The sequence below is a fragment of the Phaethon aethereus genome, assembly GCF_964289735.1.
Source record: "Phaethon aethereus genome assembly, chromosome: 1".
NCBI lineage: Eukaryota > Metazoa > Chordata > Aves > Phaethontiformes > Phaethontidae > Phaethon > Phaethon aethereus.
The window spans coordinates 13,698,030-13,720,970 of record NC_138575.1 but is presented as its reverse complement, the minus strand read 5'-3'; the positions used below and the strand labels follow the sequence as shown (position 1 = coordinate 13,720,970).

General features: G+C 36.5%; 1 protein-coding gene across 6 annotated transcripts in view; it reads left to right on the top strand.

Annotated features, from left to right (window-relative positions):
• The window catches only part of PHTF2 (putative homeodomain transcription factor 2), a gene marked incomplete at its 3' end in the record, with an annotated part of 51,928 nt that overhangs the window by 5,634 nt on the left and 23,353 nt on the right, over positions 1 to 22,941 (top strand). For 4 of the 6 annotated variants that reach the window (XM_082008737.1, XM_082008734.1, XM_082008736.1 and 1 more), the window contains exons 2-6: positions 7,576 to 7,632; positions 11,198 to 11,267; positions 13,816 to 13,974; positions 18,328 to 18,493; positions 19,181 to 19,345. In XM_082008737.1, coding sequence (XP_081864863.1) covers positions 7,576 to 7,632; positions 11,198 to 11,267; positions 13,816 to 13,974; positions 18,328 to 18,493; positions 19,181 to 19,345 — 617 coding nt within the window. Of the gene's footprint in view, positions 1 to 7,575; positions 7,633 to 8,053; positions 8,066 to 11,197; positions 11,268 to 13,815; positions 13,975 to 18,327; positions 18,494 to 19,180; positions 19,346 to 22,941 lie in introns of all 6 variants that reach the window. The other 2 variants (XM_082008735.1, XM_082008733.1) reach the window with 1 other exon arrangement.

Sequence of the window (22,941 nt, the reverse complement as noted above, 5' to 3'; positions counted from 1 at the left end):
GCAGAGGGCCACCAAGATTGTTATGGGGCTGAAGCATGTGGTGTACGAGGAGTCAGAGATTTTGGTTTGCTCAGCCTCAAGAGGAGAGGGCAGAGGGGAGAGCTTACTGCTATCACAGCTACTGCTTTGGAGGCTGTGGAGAGGATGTTGCCAGGCTCTTCTCAGAGGTTTGCAGAGATTTTATGAGTGGCAATGAACACAAGTTAAAATGTGGGAAATTCTGGTTAGATATAAAGATAAAAATGTTTAATGTGAGTTTTGCCAAGCATTGAGACAGGATGAGTAAATATTGTCATAGGGGATTATGCTTAATTGTGATTAATGGCAGAGATGGAATCTCATTCAGTTTGTGCTTCTTTCTAAGTTTTGCTCTATAGTGCACTTAAGCCAAAGAAATGGTACCTGAAGTTACCCCTAGTGTTCATGTCACTAGGAAGTGGCCTGGAGTAGGTGTTGGTTATCCCTGTACTCTAGTTTAACCTGCAAACTGTTTCTAACTATTCTTATGTATATAATTTTCCTTTATATTTAATTTTGTCATGAAAAAAGATGTTTCGTGTTTTTAGTATACACGCTAAAATCTGTAAACCATTACTCAGGGCAATAAGTAGGGCTGATTGACGTTACCAGGAATTAATCTGTAATGAATGATACCGAAAAACTATTAATACATAGTTGATAAATGTTTAATTATGTATTATTGTACTCTGAAAGGGACAGTATCTTTGAAGTAAGCTTTGGTAAAAGTACTGTTCAGTGAAATGGCTGCAAGTCCAGTGCTGTTGCAGTTATTGCCAGAATTTAAGCCGGTCAATACTTTGTAATTCAAACAGTTACGAAGAAGTAACTCTTCAAAGTTTGAATTGCTTCATTTTACTCCAGATAGCTGGTTTCAGCTCTCCCTCTGTGGCTGAAAAGGGAGGAGGGATTCCCCTTGAATCCCAGAACCTTTTAGTAATCAGAGGTAACAATTGAGTAGTCATAAATCCGAAGCTTAGGGTATACAGTTTTATTCCCTTCATTGTCCTCCATTTGACTAAAAGTTACTAAACTCTCTGCTATTAGCAGACAGTGTACAACTCTTACATAGTGATTTCCATGTCTGGTTTATTAGCTAAGTTTGTCTTAGTTTGTCTGGTCCACATATCCATCATAAACAAAATTGAAAAAACCTCACCACCCTTGAAAATGAAAAACATCCTGGGAAAAAAATCATCTTAACAGGAGAAATCTAATCCAAGAGAGAGAATTATACTGCTGAGCTACTAGATTATTGCCTTTGCTGCAATGGGGATCAGTTTATGTAAGAAATAAAATGGTGTTTAAAATAACTTTTAATAATTCTTTTACAAGATTTGCAAAAATTAGAAATTCCTTGTCTAATATCTGAAAATGTATACTTCAACATAAACTAAATATGAAGCATTTTAAAAGATATTTTGAAAATTAATATTACATGTGTAGAAATTATTTATACATTGATATCTTAATATTAAATTTGATACATAAAATCATACCGTTTTTGGAAGAATGTTGGACTGTAAAAGTTAATAAAGCGTATTAGCTAATATGTTAACACTAAATATTTTAATAAGGTCTTAAGCTCTTAATTTCCTTGGTAGACAGTCCAAGGAAGCAACCTGTTTTTTTATTTACCATGCTCTGTATCTTGTATCTTTTGGATTTGTAATACTATTGTGATGTTGCTTGTAAAAGTGTTTAGAGGTTTTAAAGAGCAAAGCTTAGCATGCAGGTTTCATTATTGATAAACATTAAAGTTTTAAGATCCAGCAGGAAATACTATGTATTCTTAGGATTATAATCTTTCTAGTCTGCTTGGCCATAAATTATAAATGTCTCCTGAAATATTGATCGATTCCATTAGAATCAGAAGGCCTTGTGAGTATTGGGCTACACATTGATACCATCACTACATTAGCTTAAAGTGAATATCGGTGTCATTCACAAAGCTCAAATTCAATCTTGATGCACATATGGCTTGGTATGAGAAAGACACTGGGAAGAAATATTATGCAGTGCAGAAACCCTTCACACTGATCTTTATTTGAAGTAAAAATTAGCTGTGTTTTCAGTAGCTGAACTTTTTACTTAGTGTAGTTGCTGTTAATGTTATAAAACCAAACTGCACAGGTGCCAAACAAATTTTAGATATATAAAGAATTGTGATCAAATGCTTTCTGAGATATTTGAGAAAGAATAAGTGCAATTATTTTAGGTAATTTCAAGAGATGCACATATCTCTTAAAAACAGAAAATGTTATGAGGAGTCAGCACTTAAAAAGGATCTCATATTTATTTAATATTTCATTAAAGAGCTGGCTTTATCAGGTGAGTTTAGTTTCATTTTGTCAAATGTATAATTGTGTAGCTTTATATCCCATGCCCAGTCACATACAAATTAATACTTTTTTTGACAATTAATTACTTTTGAGGACACACACCCCCCAATCTATTTGAAAGTTTATTATGCTTAGTCAATTTAGGATGCTAAAGCCCCACTTTTCCATTGTGAGATAAGACTAGCAGAGTTTTCAGTCTCTACATGTAATCCCTTATATGCTGAAAATTTTAACAGCTGCTTGAAGAATAGTTTTTAATTCTGCAAATACCTAAAGGAACAGAATTCCTTTCATCTTCTTTACTTCGAATTTATTGAGGCATGGTGTCTTGAGAACTGAACATTTTAGAGGTAACTGGTCTGGATAGAATGTTGGCATTGAGGTAGCCTGCGATGCATGATTTAAACTATATGTGTATAAAATAACATCTGCTAGTTTATCTATCTCTGCTGCAGGTAGATTATACCGCAGTTTTTTATATCAGTAACATATTACTGACAGGTTCCCTACAACAGGATTGTGTTGCTGTTAGATGCTTGGTGAAGAAAGTTACACTTAAATATTATAAGATAGGCTCATTATCTAACTTGAATTAACAAATAATTTTAAAAAGATCAAGACAGACTTTCTTTGTTAATTTATTTTCTGCCAAATCTTAATAAATAAATACATGCTATAGAATACAAATTTCAGATTCTTTTTATTTAGATATCTTATAAATTAAACTAGAATAAATTTCTGTGATGAATTAGATTAAAATTGGGATAGTGTTGTATAGTTTGCTAATAAAAGCCTATTGCCAACTCTAGGCTGGACTGATGGATTGAAAATACCAGTGACAAGCTGTTATCCAAACAGTCTTGCGCTAAGTCTTGAACAGATTTTAAAAGCATAGTAATGCTTTTTATAAGTATATTGTTGTATACTTAGAAATTGGACAATTTTTGTACCCTTGTATCTTGTAATTTAAATTTGCTTTGAAGGATACTGCAAAACTTGCAGCTGTAGTGGATGAGACTCCAGGCAGGGTTGGTGGGTTCTGGAATGTATAGATATCTGGGTTGATTGGGGCCTTCATGTTGGCCCAACAGTTCCAGGCACAGGAAGCCTGAACACCTGCGGAGGAGCCCTGGGGAGAGTTGCATATTGAGGGAAGGCTTGCTTTGATCAAGTTTTGTGTATATTTAAATTCTTCAGGTTGGAAGCATGAATGATCTTATCCCTAGCAGGCTTCCTTCATTTTTTTTGCTTTTAGTGCTTTATTTCTTTGCCAATGCTAGATTTCTTTTCAGTGTCCTGCGGGTATGTACAATTTTAAAGAATTGCATGAATAGTCATGAGCTGGAGCCTACATGCAACCACTTGACAATTTAATATTTAGATTTAACATGAAAAATAATTTAGATGCAAATACTTGTAAATCAGAACTCTTTGAAGATGGAATTGACTGGTGCTGTCAATAATTTAGAACTTGGAAGGTTTGCTAGGATTACTTACATTCTTGAATTCATTCAGGAATTACACTATTGAATTTAATTCATACAGGTGTCTAGCATCGCTGGATTAATGGTTGGACTTGATGATCTTAAAGGTCCTTTCCAACCTAGTGATTCTGTGATTCTGGTAATCATTATATGTTATAATTTAGCTTGTTGTCAATGAAAAATAATTCCCCCAGCTTTATATGCTGAGCATGTCGTTGTATGGTATGGGATATCCCTTTGGTCAGCTGGGGTCAGCTGTCCCAGCTGTGTCCCCTCCCAGCTCCCGGTGCACCCCCAGCCTCCTCCCTGGTGGGGTGGTGTGAGGAGCAGAAAAGGCCTTGCCTGTGTGTAAGCACTGCTCAGCAATAAAGAAAACATCCCTGTGTTATCAGCAGTGTTTTCAGCACAAATCTAAAACACAGAACTATACCAGCTACTAGGAAGAAAATTAATTCTATCCCAGCCAAAACCAGACCAAATGAATTCTGCAAGGTATGTTTTGCAAACCATAAATGTGTTTTCCTGACATAAGGTAGAGAAGAAAAAAAATTATTGCCTATGTTTTTTACTTGCCTTGTTACTGAAACACTAGTTCTACCTAATTTTGTTTAATGTGGGAAATGAAGTCTGCCAGTATGCTACTTTAGAATTATGCCCTTGTTTGCATGTGCTTCCTTTTGATACGCTTGTAAGAGAAGTATGGAGGGATGCTTGTGTAGATGGAGAGAAGGGAAATTGAGTATCGGGTCTAAATTTGAAGTACTGAGCACGTATGCCTGCTCCCTACAGTGCTTCTAAAACTTTTTTAAAACACAAGGAGCTGAAATTAGGTAGCTTAAAAAAAAAAATGTTGTGAGAGATTGTAATGATATTTGCTGTCTGTAATTATGCCTTTAACTCTTCGGTTTGCAATAGTATGCCTTTACTTAATAGCCCTGTGCTCAGATTTTAATAATTAAAGCTGACCAGAGGTGATTGGCCAGATCCACTAGTCTAATAAAGCAGTTGTAAAAGAGCATCTCCTTTAAAGTTGTTTTGGCTTTCTCATTTTACCTCCTGCTGGAAGAATTAGCTTTGTGGGGCTCTGTTAAAAGAAAAACGTGTGTGTTAAAATCCCTACTTCTTGTCTTTTTGTGGAGAGAGAAGCTGCTACCTAGCCTTGAGGGAGAAGAAATGTTTGTAGGAAAATATAACCAAGTTAAATTTTAAATCAGTCAACTTCCTTGCCTCAGATGTCTTCAGGGGTCTGTTCCCTAGAGTTTTTTTTTTAAACAAATGGTCTGCTATTTGGCTAAAAGAAGATTGCTCTTCTAAAGACTCTTTCAGCTCTAAACCAGTTTCAGCTATGAATGGAATTAGGAATACTGGGTTTGCTTTACAGCTTTATTGGCACAAACGCTTCCACATTTGTTTCTTGCGTAATCGAAAGGGAGTCAGACTTGCATCCCCTTTTCTGTCTTTGTAGAAAGAAATCTTTTTTAGAAGTGAAAGAGGAGAGGACACAATATTATGCAGCACCCCCCCCCCTCGGGGCTCTTCTCAGTAAATTTCATGAAAAACAGGAAGGCCTGAAATTTCATTTAAAATGTATTCAGAGAAAAAGCCAGAACAATTAGAGATAAATGTCTGGGTGGAGTGGTTATTCAAGATACTGACTTTTTAATTGCTGGCTGTTATCCAGGTGGAGTTAGGTCTTAAACTTCCTTTGGTTTAATTACTTTAATTGTAGCGAGTGCTTAATTCTGCCCAGTACTGTGTCCAACTCCCTGATTGTTTTCCACATTCTACTTTTTTTTTTCCAAATGAGAGGTGCAAAGTATTTATTATTACCAAAAAGCCAGTAGATTTTTTTTTTTTCCCCCAGAGTTTTAAGGTAACAAACTAGAAGTTGTTTGGGTACTCAGCTGTTGTGAATGGGAGGTATTTAAATTTAAGAATGGGTAATTCAGTAATTCAGTTCATTGTTCCCACATTCAATTTTAGATATGCTTTGGTTTTTACTGCTATAAATTAGATTTTTTTTTTTTTTCACCTGATGAGTCAGGTTTAGAGGCACAGAAGCTGCCTCTAGATTTTTTTTTTTGTTTATGAGTGTGTTTGCCTATTGGCTTCCCTGGATATCTTTTGGCATTTATGTTGGATCCTTGGTTAAGAGATACTTTTTAACCAAGAATGACCTGTTTTTTTAATTAATGTCTTCTAATTTACCACTGAAGACTGAAATAGTAAAAGACACATCAAAAGAATGTTTTCTGGTGTAAGGTATATGCTCGTGCTCTGGCCTTTTATGTCATGCAGAACTGGAATGAGAAGTCCTACTTTTGCAATAAGACTGAATTGAAGCAATTGCTCAAATGACAGGGGTTTCCTCCTGCCTCTCTGTTGGATGTCTGGAGTAAGCTGCTTGTATCAGCTCTCTGCACAGTCAGTAAAGGGACTTAGCATCTTGGGAAGTGCATCCGTCTCCCTCGTGACCCAAAAGTGATCTTGCACTTAACTGCTCAGAGTTTGTGACATGAATCAATCTCCAGATACCTAGCAGTGTGTGCGTACGTGTGTCTGTATGTCTAGATAGAACTGCTGGGATGGAGAGGTTTTAAAATGGACGTAGTAAAAGAGACCATTACTGAATATTATGTAGAAACACTATTTGTGTAGAGGTCAAAGCAATCTGATGATCTTTGATAACTTCTTGCAAAACTTGGATATATTGTCTCATGTAGTGACTTGTTCTTGTCACTTTATCTTACATGTGAATTTCCTGAAGTTTAAGGTTGCCCTTCTTCAAAATATCTGACAGTCATAGAGCAGCTTTCTAGTACAAAAAAGTGCACAGCAATGTCTTAAAACTAACAGTGGCTACCTGTATTGATGGTTATTTAAAATGACAGAACTCATCAAAACTGACCTTAGTGCTAGGATTTTAAGAAGTGCTCACAGGATCAACCTTTAGTCTTTCTGTGGCTCTATTGTTACAAATCCACAAAGTTTTCTACAGTGCTCTGGTGAGGTTAGAGCCTAGGAAAAAACCAATTAATTTTCATTTATTTATTTTTTAATTAAAAACTTGTCCACATTTAGACAAAACTAAGGTATTTAGAAGAGTTTCATGAATAAGTAGACTAGCAGCTTAACAGGAGTGAAGAAATTTTGGAGTAGGTCAACTAGGAACGTTATTTCACCAGGGCTTCAGTGGGAAAAGTGCTGTTTCCTGATCTTCTTTGACTTTTCCCTGGCCTGTAATCTAGTTGATTACCAGCCTCACCACGTGTTCTGTTGCTGTGCAATCTTGAGAGAGACAGCTAAAGACAACGTATCTGTAAAAGTGTGTGGAATGGAACTGGGAATAGAAGGGGAGATGATTCAAAAAATAGTAAGTTAATTGAAGGTATGGGTTCAACTAGATGTGCATGGCATTTTCTCTGAAGTTAACGGAATGACTGTGCCAGTGTTGCTGCCGTAGGTCTGCTCTGTCAGCAGGGAGGCTGGCGTTCCCCGTCCTCTCACTTGCAGGAGCCACGCCGGGGGGCTGAGACTCTCTGCTTGCCTCTCCCCCCTGTCGCAACTCACAGGTTAGCTAGATCCAGTCCAGCCAAGATGGGAAGGAGAAGGTAAAGATTTCTTTGTAAATAAGTCTCCCCAGGGAAAAAACCTGCTGTCTTGTTGAAGATTGATTTTGTTTGATCAATGTCTTTTAAACCTAATGTAGAGGTTTTTTGTGTTCTTTTCAGATTGGGGCGTATGATCAACAAATATGGGAAAAATCAGTAGAGCAAAGAGAAATAAAGGTAATAATACCGCATTTCAACATATTTTTTTTTTTTCCCCCCAGTTATCAGTGGTGCTGTCTGTGGTTGTGTACACTGATGTAATTTACAGTGTATGCGGTGGTATTTAATACTGTTAAAGTAAAACCAGACTTCTGGAGTGTAACCAAATGTAACCAGCATATTACGCTCTATTTATTTTACATATTAATAACTGCAGCATTTAAAGTGCTGCGTCTTTCTGTATCTCAGTATGTTGTGTTTTTTTTTTTCTTTTCAGTTATCTTAAGCCACGACTTAGTTGTTTTAGTCCCTCTGTCTTTCATTTTTCTTTGTGATGAATTCTAATGTCAGTTATCTGAGCTCTCTTTGCTTTCAGTTAGTTACCTTACACCTGCAGTTTACTTTTCCTCCTTTATGATGCTGTCATTGTTTTGTACAGTTTATTAGACTGGTAAGTACTTCAGGCTTTGTTTCCCTGAACAAGTGATTTAACAGCGTTCTTTGCATTTTGGTTTAACTAACAGTGCCATAAGTGTCTGCTACATTGCTGAATTGCTTTGGAGAAAAAGAAATCAATCCTCTATGTAATAGTTTTATGGATTGTGTATTATGTCATACTTCATGATGTTAAAGTTTAATTTAATTAACATTTTCTTGCAATTAACCTTTTTTCTTCAAATACAGCCCACAAGAAGTATGCTGTTACTGCATGACTTTTAAGGCATTGCTAATTCTTAACATTGGCAAAATGTACATTGCTTCAGTTTCCCTGTGGGTGGGCTTTTTTTCCTCCCCAGTACTTAAAGAGCTAAACACAATGTGTTTGCATTACATGGAAACTGTTACTGACCTGAAGTCCAGAGCTCCCCGATTCCGGTACAGAAATCTGTGAGTTAACATTTAAGCTGGAGCTGGTGGTATTTATAGACGTGCTTCCAAACCCGATGCCTGAATCTTTGCGATGCTGTAAATCCCCGTCTCGCTGCCCGCGCAGCGCGTCCCTCCGGCTTGCGGTGCCGCTTTCGGAAACGGTCTTGATAATCGGAGCAACTGACTTCAACCCGAGACCCTAGCGTGTTTCTTGTTTTCAGGGACCTTTCCACAAGCATGAAAACCAATCGCCTTTATGACAGAAGTAATTACTGTACAATAGGACATTGTTAAAATGATTTATTGCAAATAATGCTTTGTGCGTATTCGAAATGCATCTCGTCTGGCTCAGGAGTCCAATAACTAACAAATTAATGATGACTGTATGAAATTTGTGTTGACTGAGTTTAGTGTAATAACAGTAACACTGAAACAGACTACTAAGTTCAAGTATTGCACATTAGCCTTTTAATCTCAAAGCTACTGCAGTCCTGTTTATAAATGAACTTTCTTAGAAATCTAAAACAATATTATTTTTATTAGAAAATCTGTTTCTGATACTATAAATTTATAGTGTAGTTAGAACTATAATAGAATCTACTAAGATTAATTCTAAAATTTGTGCAAAAGACTTTTTACAATAATACCATCTATTTTTAAGCATTTTTATTTAAACTTTAGTTTTTCTATTAGTTAGCTGAAATGTGTTTGATGCTGAGTAGAAATTATATGAACTAACTGGATGGGCCTGAACACTATGAAACACTATGAATTTATTTTTTTTTAAATTAACCTTAGTTTGAAACGCTGCTATTTTTCACGTATATTACAAATACTTGTGATGCATTAAGAGACTGGATTCTTTATTAATTTATTAATTGCATCTTAATAAATGGAGTTCTTTTACGACATGTGGCAAAAAGTAGAAGAACCAATTCAATGTGGTCCATGGACACTGAAAGCTTTGAGATTTCACCAAAGGAATTTTTAAAGAATATGTCCCCACTTCTTTTCCTATGAAACGTGCATCAAATTATACTGTTGACTTATTTTTTGCAGAATTCTTTCTTTAAAATGAAAAAATAATTTTAGTGACGTTGGTAAATTTTTCCTAGGAATGTTCATGTGTTTCCGGGGCTTATTTCTTCTGAGGGGTACATACATCATTCTTTAGGCTTTCAATAAAAGTTTTATGGCTCATAAGCAGTAATACATTTGAAAATTATTATATCATCCAGCATTTTATTTTTAATCTTTAGATCTTTTTATGAAAGAGTGGCTCACTTATGCAAGATTTCACAAGAATCTGTAGCTAGTTCTAGAATTGTAATAATTTCCAATTCTAATTTGGGCTTGCTTCGTCATTCCACATAAAATTACTGCGGTTTTAAGACTGTTGTTCTTTAAAAATCTTGCACGTTAAGCTCTCTGCAGTGTTTAAGTTCTATGCATTATGTTTTTTTTGTTTCAAGCAAACTCTCATTTTTCTAATAGACACATCGGATGATGACTATTTCCTTGTGAACAGTTTGATTTTTCTTTTTTAATTTTTATTTCAGCATTAAAAATAAATCCAGTTGAATTTAGATGTGAGAAATATTTTGAGCTGCACTCTACCTGTTGGAAAAACGTGCTTGATATTGGTCTTATGAAGATTAACATTACAAGATTGCACTCGTCTTTCTCTCATTGATAATAATTTCATTTTTGTACTTTCATCTGAATTTAATGTTTATATTTAAGTAATAAATGTTTTTACATGTGGATGAAATATGACAATGGTGGAAATCTACTGTTCACCAGCTAATTTAAGTGCTTTTTTAATTAAAACTGTTCACTTCCATCATTGTTCCGTTTGTATCTGATATATTTTTTTAAAGATTATATTTTACTTTATATGAATTGTACTCTGTGGAATCATTATTGGCTAATGTCACCAGGAGCCTAACCTAAAGGGATCAGAATAAACTCACAGCTGTCTCTAAGGCTTGAGAGTACAGCATCACATTTTAGCATTAAAAACAAACTCAAAAGTTTTGCAAGATAGTTTGGCTCTTCAGTGAAGGAAGGTGCTGTTTCTAAAAGAAAATAAGCTTGCTTTTTTTCCTGCTGCTTTCCTATTGTGTGGTGGTTTTTTTCCCTCCTCTTTTAAATAGGCTAATCTATATCCACTATTAAGAAAATAATTTTCTAGAATTTGGATTTCTGACAGTGGAACTTGCTGATTAGTGGCTCTTGCATTACAACATGATTTGCTATCTAGATTTGGAATTAAGGAGTTGCAGTGTAAGCTTTTGTGAGGTTTAATTAGACATTTAAGGAGAAAAGAGATTCAGGAAAGTAATTTGTTGCAGAAGTTCTGAAAACCTAATAGAAATGTATTACTAATTCTTGCAAGTGTGTACGTATGTTGTCTGCATAATCCCAAGCCATGGGACATAAGTGCTCAGTGCTTAACTATGTTTGAAAAATTACTTAATGGGTCAGTAATTGGTTGGGTTTTGTTTAGACTGTAAAGTGTGTAAAAGGCATTTATTGTGCCTTGTTCCTTGGAATGTTTATTTTATAGTACTTCAAATCTATGAAGTTGACATTTGTCTGAATTTTCAATAGCGCTATAGCTTAAATACAATTACTGACCACATCGATATTTCTTCTTTCATAATGTCTGTCATCTGCATGAATGTATTTTGATAGTGTTTGCCTATTGCAGGGTTTGAGAAACAAACCAAAGAAAACAGGACATGTGAAACCAGACCTCATAGATGTTGATCTTGTAAGAGGTAGGTCCTGAGCTAGAAAAAGCTAAATTTCTCAGTATAAAAATAACTGCCATCCTGTGTCTTGTAACAAGAGTGTGTTTGTAAGTATTAAAAAAACCCCAAAAACAACCCCCAAAAAACCCAGAAAACAACCAACCCCATGTATCTCCTGTCTAAAGACGATGGATGGGAAATATTGTTAAAAGGTGACCTCTAGATTAAACTGGAGGCTTAAAAGCTTGATTTAAATTTTGTTGTATAGATTTAGATTTTTGAAAAAACGAAACACTTGGGTTGTCATGGACCAAAGTTTTGTTAGTTAATTCAGAAATCTCCTATTGCCATGCATTCAGACTTCTTCCAAATCTCCTGGCATCTAGAGAAAAGGTTATGTTGAAGTTTCTGGAGAGCAAAAACTGTATAGGCCTTGCATATTTCTTGCCTGTTTTAAATAACAAAACAGCAACAGAAGGTCAGATGATACGAGACTTTTCAAAAAGTCTTTATTTGGTCTTAATTTATTTTTATCATTATTTAATTTCCCTCATGCCCTGTGAAGGCTAGGGAAAATATTATTCAGCTTTTTTTTTTTTTTTCCATGAGCCCAGCCAGCGCGGTCTCCTGAGTCGGTTCCAGGTCGTGCTGGCCGGATTCAGCCTCGAGTTAACCGACGCACCCCACTGTGCCCTCGCCCTTAGAGACACAGAGGCACCCTCGCGCCCGGCGCTGACCTTTGGAGACCCGCTCAGCCCCGTGCTCCCAGGCCGCCTCAGCCCTTCACCAGCGGGTCTGCCTCCGTCCCCGCTAGCGCCCGCCCAGCCGCGCTCACTCAGGGCGCTGGCGCCACGGGCTCGCCGCCCGCCGCTCGTGCCCTAGCCTCTGCCACCCGGTGCGGGCTGTCAGCCCGCTGCACGCGTGCACCCACGCAGAGCAGGCTGCAGACTGCCCCTCGCCCTGCAGAGGGTTAGGGGCATTTGGTAAAAGACGGTACAGACTGCGCTGATCAGGCGCGTGGCATGGCCAGACAAGCAGCGTACCGAGCGGCAGCTATTTACGCGTGACCAGTCCTTTTTATCCCCTTACCCCTCAAGCTCCCCGCTCTTGTTCTTCCCCAAATCGCCTAAACCCCACCTTTCTCCCACGCTTGTTTTTTCTCTGAATATCCGATAGTAAGTCCTGTGCAGTCTGGGCTCCTTTTCCCCGTGCCCCACAGTGCGTCCCGCACCCTGGGCAGGGGTCTGGGGTGGCTGCGCCCCATGGCTCCTGGTAACAGCTTCACCCCTGGAAGGGGCTGATGGCTCTGCTGGGACAGCCCTGGGAGGGGCGTGCTCAAGGTGCTCCTTCCTTGATTTGGATTCCCGCCTGCCCTCGTGCCTCTGTCCTTCCCCGGGCTTGTGGAGATGGGCCTTCGATGGGCTGACGGCTCCAGTGGTGGGTCTAGAAGAACCCGGGCTGGGTATTATTTGGGCTCCCCCTCCTGCATTGTCTCTGTGAGCTCCTTTGTGGGTGTGCAGACGAGCTTTTATCACATCACCTAACAGTGTAACACTTAAAAAATGGGAATGTGAGAGAAAGAAACAAAATCAAATAACATTTGAACTTTAAAGAAACAGAACGGAAAACTGAATGTTTGCAGGAATTAAGGAACAGCAGTAGACCACTTCAATATAGTGATATACATGAATAGCATTTAATTGACTGCTCTGCATGGATGTCTAAGTTGGCATTAAAATAGTTCCAGTATTGGCGATGTTTTACCTGTGCCAGCACAGAGCTCACTGATGTCAGTTTTGCTTGTAAACAAGGTGGAGATGGCGTAGCAGCACACAATAGTTGCCCTTTGCAAGCAGTAACCTTGGCATAATTTAAGTCATACCCCCATAAAGTAAATGTTACACAGTTTTCTAGCTGCCAGAGAAGTGGGAGTTTGCAGGAAGAAAAAGAAATGGAGGGATATGAGAGAGGATGTTTGAATGAGTGAGATGAAAAATGGTGTAGAAGGAGAAACAAAGATAAATTATTCTTTGGGTGGCTTCCCTGCTCCTGGGGCTAGTCCTCAGTTGGATAGATAACTCCTCTAGACTTCTCAACCTTATTGTGTTTTCCTGAATGACATGACTGGAGCAATTTACAGATGTTGATGTTTAGATTCCTTTGCCGCATTGGGAAAGGGCTCTGCTGCGCCTGCACAGGCATGTGGAGTTTTCATATGGCTTCCTGTTGCTGCATATCAAGTTTCTGATACCTCAGTGAAACAGAATAATTTTTAATCATTAATTTTAAAATCATTTTTACGTAGTAGGAAATGGCAATGTTTTGTTATTCATATATTCCAAAATCTAGGTTTTTGTAGAAGTTCCTAAAGATGTCAGTCAAGATGGCACCAACAATTTATGCAGATTTTGGATTGAGGAGATAGTGAGATGGTGGAAATACTAGATTTATTCAAATAATTATGTTTAGTAATTGCTCATTTAAATAAATATCTTAACTACTTTGCTGATGAACAACTAAGTTATTATTAGCCATAACAATGAAATATATCAAAATTTCTTTTCTTTTTTTAAAGGATCTGCTTTTGCTAAAGCAAAACCTGAAAGTCCTTGGACATCTCTGACCCGCAAAGGAATCGTGAGAGTTGTTTTCTTTCCATTCTTCTACAGGTGGTGGCTACAAGTGACATCGAGGGTCATCTTTTTCTGGCTGCTTGTTCTTTACCTTCTTCAAGGTAGAGTTGGATTACAGGATCAGCTTCAACTGAATGTCTTATTTTAACCATATGGAAACTGCTGTATGTTACTTGGTTCACTTTATGCTGTTAAGGATCATTCCAGTGTTTTCTGAAATACTGGAATGGCACAGTCACATTTCGGTTAGTATTTCTTTTACATATATAAAGGAGGCATGCTGAAAATTGGAGGATTTCCTTACAGGCTTTCTTTATTTAGCATATATGTTAGTTTGTCATCTCTGTATATAATTTAGGTTTCCAGAACTATCTAATTTAGTTCAGGACTGAGTAATATCAAAGAAACCTTTGGCTTAGGCAGTGTATTTTGTCTTTGCCTTTTGGTCTTTCTGGTACTCATGCAGATCAAGAGCTCTGATCAAGAAGCAAGCAAGGCCAAACTTGCCAAGGTGTGTGCAGATTGTGCAGCCTGGTAGGATGATCTCTTTGACCAGTTTCCAGTTGTCCTTCCATATGTTATTTTGTCACATTAGAGGCAGTGAACTTCTAGCTTATGCTTTAGTCAGTCTGCTGATAGGTAGTAGAATACATAAGTTATAGTTCATTTGTTCATAGATGGCTTATTCTGAGAAATACCATTATAGCAGTTTTTTCTGTTCCCATTCTTAAATTTATGTTAAAAAATATACCCACACTTAATTTGTGGAGCCTTCATAAGACTCTGAAAGCAGCAAAATAGTAAGACAATGCAAATTCTGAATGCAAGCAAGTTTTTTAGGACATTAATTACAGACCTATCTTGTAATTAACTTTTTTCCCCCATCAGATTTCTTGGGATCTATGATTTGCTAAAGTTATGGTTGGAATGCATAATTTCCTTAATCCATATAGTCTGTAATGTGACAAAATATTTGTGATATTTCTGAGGCTGTGAATTAACAAATGCTGGAAAAGACTTAATAGTATTCCATATTATGCTATAATCCAACTATATGAAATGCTTATCATTTAAAATGTGCTGAATTAACTGCAGAGTTTTTGATGGTTTTTGAAATAGAGATTATAATGGACATGTAAGTGAAATTAAATCGACTTTTTTATTGGAAACCATTTAAAACAAGCCCTCTCAAGCCTCTCCATCTAGTGCTTCTGTATAAATTTTGCTTATATTCTACTCAGAAGGTGTGCTGGGTTATTTGTTTTGTACAAAATCAGTAAGGCAGCAACAAAAAGTCAAAAATCTATTAGGAAAACTTAACAACAAAACACTTCAACTCCAGTGGCCATATTTCTGCCCTGAATCTGAATTTTGTATTGTGGCTTGGACTTTCTGTCATTATGACATATTCTCACTGTCACTGCTTTAAAATGGTCTGACTCTATTTTCTTTATAAATGTTTAGCTAAATGATTTTATTTAATTATGAAGTATTTTCTTTAGATTTATGGACTGCATTACTTGGAATTATTACTCTGAAATTGATTAGCTTTAGCAGGATACTTGCTAGAATTTATGTAAGTCTACAGAAAAGAATTCTTTGCTTGGCTGTAGATTTAAACTCCAGATTTTATTTGCATTGGTTTCCTTTAGTATAAAGTATGATTAGCAAAATGAGTGATAAGAGAACTATAGAGAAATGTTTTTTGTCCAAGGTCATGGAACAGACCGATGAATTAAGGTAGAAGTAAAACCTTTTTCTTTTGACTCCTTATCCATTTTGTATATAGCATTACCTCATTTTTTACTTTAAAAATGTTTCTATATTCTAATAGGAAAATGAAGTGTGAAATTATAGTGTGTATGTCTATTGTGTATTTCTTAAGTATGAAACAAGAAACTTTAATAGTTATATAATGATTGTTTATTGTGGTGAGATATATATATGTATGTATGTGTTTTTAAACTCGATATTTCAAAGCTTTAACTGCTATAAAAATAAATGCTTGTTGGTCTTTGAAATGTATAGTTGCTTTCTTTGATACAGCTTTTTGGTTTATGTGATATTAAATTGTTTGTGTCTGTTTCACAAAATAAACCATTGTAATTAAGGAAAGTACAAGTCCAAATAACTATAAGTAAAGAAATAGTTAAAAGTGGTGTGAGAAATTCTGTTCCAAGACCTAGCTGTTGGTAGGAGCAGTTCTAGGATCATCTGCACTACAGCATATGGACACACTATGCAGAAAGAAATTCTTGGATTTCCCTCCCATCCTACTGAAAAGATCAGGAGATTGGTAACATTTTCTTAAATCTGTGTGAGACTTCACGGTGGGAGTCTGCAGTCTACAGATTTGTATCTTCTGGGAGAAGATGATTTCTTCTAGATTAGTCTGCTTTGTTAAATGTTTTTTAAGTAGCAGAAGAAATCTTGTAGTGAAGTTTGAATTATTTTGTGGAAGCCTACTCCTACAAATCATTTCACATGGATCTGTGGAGCTGTGTGTTCTCAGAAGTACCTGTTTATCCAAATTGTATGGTAGCAGTCAAAATTGGCAACTTATTTACACTTTATACCTTATGAAAGTAATCGTATATGTGAGAAACTTGGATAAGCTCATTTACAAAGAGGTAGTATTATCTGTGCCTTTTACTATCTGTACCTTTTTTGTTTGTTTTTTAATAAGTTAGGTTTCTGATTGCATACTGTCTTTCTGAGAAACCTCGTATGGCAAAAACTTAGTCCACACATAGTAATAAAAGACACCCTATGTGTTTTACATAACGTTCTGTGCTTTAATTTAGGAAAAAGACTGATGGGAAATTAGAAATAGATTATCACAATCAAAAATGATTCCATTGTTTTGTACATTCATCATGTTTCTAATACTGGTTACCTTGCTAAAGATTATTTTGTGAAAAACATGTCTAATCTCTTTTCAGTGGAAGACATTGCATCTAAGTATCTGCTGTGTTGAGCATGGCTTCATGTGGTATATTTTAGGTGTTTGAATGCATCACATTAAATTTATATGTGGCTGTACTGTTTTCAATTAATTTTAGTAGAGAACTGGTGAAAGCTGTTGAATGTGTACTATGTATTTCTTGTGCTAGGAGTAGGTCTACATTATGGGATTTTCACTTCTTGGTAGTACAAGAACAAAACCAAGTTCTCATGGGATGTGTGGATGTTAGGTACAGAGAATTATTCCCCGGTTCTGTTTCTGAATTGTTTATTGGAGTTCCTGTTTTTTTTCCTTTGATAGCTTCCCTCAGCTGAGTTACAGAACACAGCACTTTAAGCCATAGAGGCAGAGCAACAAGAACATACAATAAGCAGAGAAAAAGAGAGGGATTGCCTCTTCTGTTGGCCCCATGCCTGTTGAATGTGTTTATATTTACCTGAAGCCTGTAAAGACATTTCTAAGTTGTAGAAGTGGTTGGGCTCTGGGTACAGGAGCAAGGAGAGCTGCGTGGGTGTTGGCTATATGAAAAGCTGGTTATAGGGTTACAAAAGTCAACTATGGAATTGGAAACTGCCCCTTTTCCAGCCCCAAGTGCTAGTTGGAGTCCTGGTCGCTTCAGCTGGACTACCTCACAGGTTACATGGTTAGTCTTGATCTTTCCTCGTTACTGGAAAATAGACACACAAGTATATATGAAATGTAGACAGGGTTGCACTTATGTTTGTCTATCCATATGGGCAATTTTGTCCTTAGACTAGAAGATGGAGTTCAAAATGCATTCTGCTAGAGAATATAAAGTTTCCAGTCTGAAGTCTGTTGGTCCTTACAGTTTTGAAATAGATGTATGGTTCCACAGAATCACAGGCTAGTTGAGGTTGGCAGGGACCTCTAGAGACTGTCTAGTCTGAAACCTTGCTTGAAGCAGGAGGTCAACTAGAACAGGTTGATCAGGACCATGTCCAGTCAGGGTTTGAATATCTTCAAGGATGGAGAGACTTCAACCTGTCTGGATAACCTGCTCCTGGTTTGATGAGTCCTACTCTCACCTAGCTTGTTGGATTGTGCTGCATCATTATAGGTGATAGAGAATTAAAGTTATTTGCGCTTCTTTAAGGATGACATTTGCATTTTGTTTGTCTCCTACTGAAGTTTCACCTTAATTTAAAGTTGTTTCATGACAGATCTTGCTTTCCGAATGCTTTTTTCCCCTCCCTTACTTCATTCTGCCTTTTTTTGTTTGAGGAATAGCTATAATACCACAAGTGTAAAAGAAGAGAAGGATATTAAGACAGTAGGCAACTGTTTAAGTCTTTGTTACTGTCTATTTCATTGCAATTATTCCTTCCTCTCAGAATTACATGGGTTGGTTTAAAATGCAGGTAAAGGACTACATCTGACTGCTGCTCTTTTTAACAAAAGCCTTATAAACGAGTTGGCCATCTCAGACATTTCAAATATTGAACTCAACTTCATTTCACTTCTTTTCCAGTTGCTGCTGTAGTGTTATTCTATACAGCCCAAAGCCCACATAATATACCTCTGACTGAAGTAATTGGGCCAATATGGCTAATGTTGCTACTTGGAACTGTGCATTGTCAGATTGTTTCAACACGAACTCCTAAGCCACCTCCCAGCACAGGGGGTAAAAGAAGAAGGTATAGTCTATGTTAAAGTACTTATCATTTAGGATTGTTAAACTATTCTTAAGAACATGCATGAAAAAATGTAGGGGTTTACAGTCTCTGCTTTGCAAGAGATGAGTAATTCGTGCTTTTTTTATCTGAAACTTCAAAAATGGGTGCCTAAGCAGTGCTCTTTAACTTTTATGCATTGACTAATTTATGCATTATTTTATTTGAATGTTAGTGCACTGAATGATATTTTGCCTCAAAACAGTGTGTACCTGAATAGTGGTGGAGTGACAGTATATATTACTGAAAATTTTGTTTTAGAACTCTGTGCAATACTGACTGATGATCTCTGTGGGAAACATACATTAAAGGAGATGCTACTGAAAATGTGGAACTTAAGCCTTCCAGCACTTCATAGAATACCAGTGTATGGTATTCTACAGTGAATTGTCCCATTAAAATGGGAGTAGTAGTGAAGTTTCCAGGTCTAAGCCTCTGATGATGAAATGAAATGTATTTTGGGTTTAAGTGTTATAACGAGTGTTATACTTAATTTTATTAAATGGAGTTTATTAAATTGACATGGTAAAGCTTTAGCAAAATATTTTGAAATCTTGCTTGTTTGTGCATGCATAAACTGCTGAACACGTTATAGAAGTAGTAGATTGCACTTATAAAGCTACCTTCCAATTTTAATCTCTTCTGATGAAGGAAATTAAGGAAAGCAGCACATTTGGAAGTACATAGGGAAGGAGATGGCTCTAGTACCACAGATAACACACAGGAGGGAACAGTGCAGAGCTACGGTACAAGCACCTCTTGCAGTATTGGCGCTGTCTTCAGAGATATCTGGCATGCTGCTTTCTTTTTATCAGGGTTTGTATTTATTCAAGGCTATGTATGTGTTAGAGATGCACTATCCCTTTTCTAAATAGGTAAACATTGATGTAATCATTAAACTTTTGTTGATCTAGTTTTTGTTCTTAATAGTAAACTCACCTCAGTATTTGAACATGTACTAATGTGTTGTTTCTTGACTTGCAAATACTAATGCAATAATTTTGAAAAGATACTGAATTAACATTTAGTTAAATTATATTTTGATGTAGGAGTGCTCTTTGTGGGCTTTCAGGAACGAACCAACTCAGTTTCTCGGTTTTGATCCAGTGAGAAAATTAAACTCTAACTTTATTACATTAGCTGCTTATTACTCCAAGAGAATGCTTATTGAACTTTATCACTGTCATCAAATCACACAGTTTTTCTGAAGGAGAAGCCTTCAGGATTCAAATAGGCACAGCGTTTAGTTTATAAATCAACATTGAAGATGCATTTTCTAATGATTGGAAGAAATATCTAAGCCTGTTACATTCCAGAGGTGTTTTGCAAATGATCCATCTGCTAATGCAGTGCTCTGTGCAATTAAAAAGTTTTTTAAAAAAACATTCTGAAGCAGTCTGGGTTAAAGATATGCTATACACACAGCATTGTGAGTGCTACGTATCAGCATCTATTAACAAGAGAAAATATGCTTGTAAAATAGTATGAAATTGAGAAAAGGGATACTGCAAGTTATTACATTTATGTGTTGTTGTGCATGCTGCATCTTAAATATGGCAACACTAACATGTCTGTCATACTTGTGATGTGTGCTCTTAACCACTGGTAAAGCTTGTCTTATGTTACATTCTGGGAATATTTAGTTGAAACTCTGGAGCAGTTTTAAAAACGTTTAAAAATATGCAAGAGGAGAGTTCATGTGACTTTTTCCTGTGTAGATTAAGCTAGCTTTGACAAACTGTGAGTCATGGTAATAGACACTGCTATTCCTTGGGTCTGTATGCATTACTTTCTGGTATGTTTGGAGTGTAATCTTGTAAACTTTTGAATGTTTTCTATTCATTGAAGATACTGATCTGCAATAACAAGTGTTGGAAGATTCATTTTTTCCCTTCCCTTCCCTCGTACTGGGCTCAGTGTTTTCAGTTGAGAAATGCTGTGTGGGACTTACTCTAAGGACTTGTTTAAACCATTTAATGAGAGGTAGTGTATATATATAGATGTTAATGCTCAATGATGACTACATAGTATATACAGTATCTTCAAAGGATAAAGAGCACAGAGTTACTGAGAATGCTGTAAGTAGCCCTTAGTCATTTGTTATCTCTTCAATTGCAGAAGCACAGTTGTTTGTATGTCTGGAGCCATATAAACCCTATCAGGAACTCATCCAGCTGAAAAGTAACCTTTTTTCCCAGGAGATCACGCAGATCAGTTTCCTCATGTAATTTTTTTTGTGGTAATGCAAACAGTTTTGCTATCACAATGGGAAGGCAGAACGGGGCTAGGAATGAGTAAGCAGGAGTGCAGCGTTGAGTACATTGACTACTTGGTGAAGAAAATCTACTGTTGCTGAAGAAAATCTTAGGAAACCTCAATGCAAAGGAGCTGTACAGTGACCCCTCTCCTGTTTCTTAAGACATATTTTGAAGCTCTTTAGATAAGCACATTAGAATGTCTCATTAGTGTTTATTTACAGCAGCTTTTAAATATATTAAACTTTGAGATACCATTTTCTGGGGTTTTAAATATAGGTCTTAAACACATGTTTTCAAAATTAATCTCAGGAATTATGTTCTTTAGGGCAGGACCCTGTGTAGCTAGACCATTTGCCTGCACTCAGGTCATTGGCGATCTGGAACTGTATACTCAATAAATGGCAGAACTCAGTCTGACTAATAAATTATATTTCTAAACTTTAATCCAGCACAGGGGCAATTTAGAAAATGCTAATTATTAGTTTCACTGGAAAGGAGGGCAATATTCATATAGGTAATTTATTCAGAATGTAGTACTGATTTGGGACTTTGCTCTCTGTGTGTGTGTCCTTACTCCAATTATGGAAATCTTAGAATTGTACCTTATTTAAAAGTTTCGCAGTGTGAACAGGGAGGAGAGGTTTTTTTTGACCAACCTCAGTGAAAATATGTGGGAATAGAATACTTGACAGTAAAAAAAAATCTACAGTCTTCCAGAAACTTGGTTTAAATCTTTTTTAATATTTTCTCTAGCTAATGCATGACTGAGACTCAAAGTCATTCTTGACTTAGCTTTTGCATATGTTCAAGCTTTTTAAGGCCTTGGATTTATTCATGGTGGTGTCCTGTTTTGCTCTGTAATCAACTTTTAAAATTTCGTGCTAGAATTAAAAGTATATATGATGTACATCTATCTCTATCAATTCTAGGAAATGATACATTTCTATCAGCTAGGGAAGTATTGTGCGTGTTCGTTATTGTTGTTTTTTCTTTTATCACAGTATAGTGCATCAAAGCCTAACTTTAAGCCCAAATGTACCCTTTTCTGGCTGGAGGCTTACACTTAAATTTAGGGATTCTTACAAAAAATAACTTTGATTTCTACATTAGAAACAAATGAAGGACTCAGTCAAGTTGTCTGTTTTTCAAAATGAGCCTTAGTTGATATCAGACTAGTATTTGTGTGCAGTTTTAGCACTTAAACATTGCTTGAGTAGTGGAGTCCTGTCAAATTATACATACATACATACTCTTTTTCTCTTATCTATTCCTACTCAACTGTTTGAGGCTACTTCTTCCTAGTAGCTTTCAAGTTTGATGTGAAATGTGTAAAAACTTCTCAAGTCAATCATGGAAGAGTTGTCCTGTTACTCCACCGATACAGCTTAGTAACTTGTGGAGTAAGTCTTTCTGACTGTGATGAGAACTGCATTCCCTTTTGCACTGTTAAAAAGAAATTTTTTAAAAGTGCCAAAAGTATATTTAATGCATTAAAAATTAGCCTCTCTGGGTTGCTGCTTATTGCAGATAATTTAGTATTAGTGGTACTTCCTTTAGTGCTCACAACTGAGCTTACTGAAACTTACTGTTTTACAATGACTTGCCACTGAAAGGCTGATACTTGCTTTATTCCAGATATGGAACAGCAATTTTTCCTATTAAATAATAAGCTAAGCTTTCTCTTTCATCAGTTGTCTTATCTTCATTAACTTAGCTAAACAGTGACATTATGGAACGGCACAGAAATAATTTTCTGACATGTTCACTGTTGATAGTTTGACCTCTTTGTTAAAAGCCTCAATAATATTTTAGATGATCTTCCTAATGGGCCTAGAAAATTAAAACTCTGTGTGTGAGCTAGCACACTGGTAATCTGCGAACAGGAGGCTTACTAACTGCTTCTCTACCACAAAACACATGCTAAAGCATCTTGCTGTCTCTTTACTTTTCTAAGTTTATAATAAAAATTAATCCATGTGAATACTTAATAACTACAGAAAGTGTTTCTGCTGGTTTTGTACTCATTTAGAAATAAAGTTGACTAAGAATTTTGGGAGTAGGTCAGGGCATAGTAGGTGAGTTCTCTAGCTTCCTCTAAGAGAAGTGGAGCAGCAGTTAGCTTTGGTTTAAAAAAAATTAAAAATCCTGTTAGCT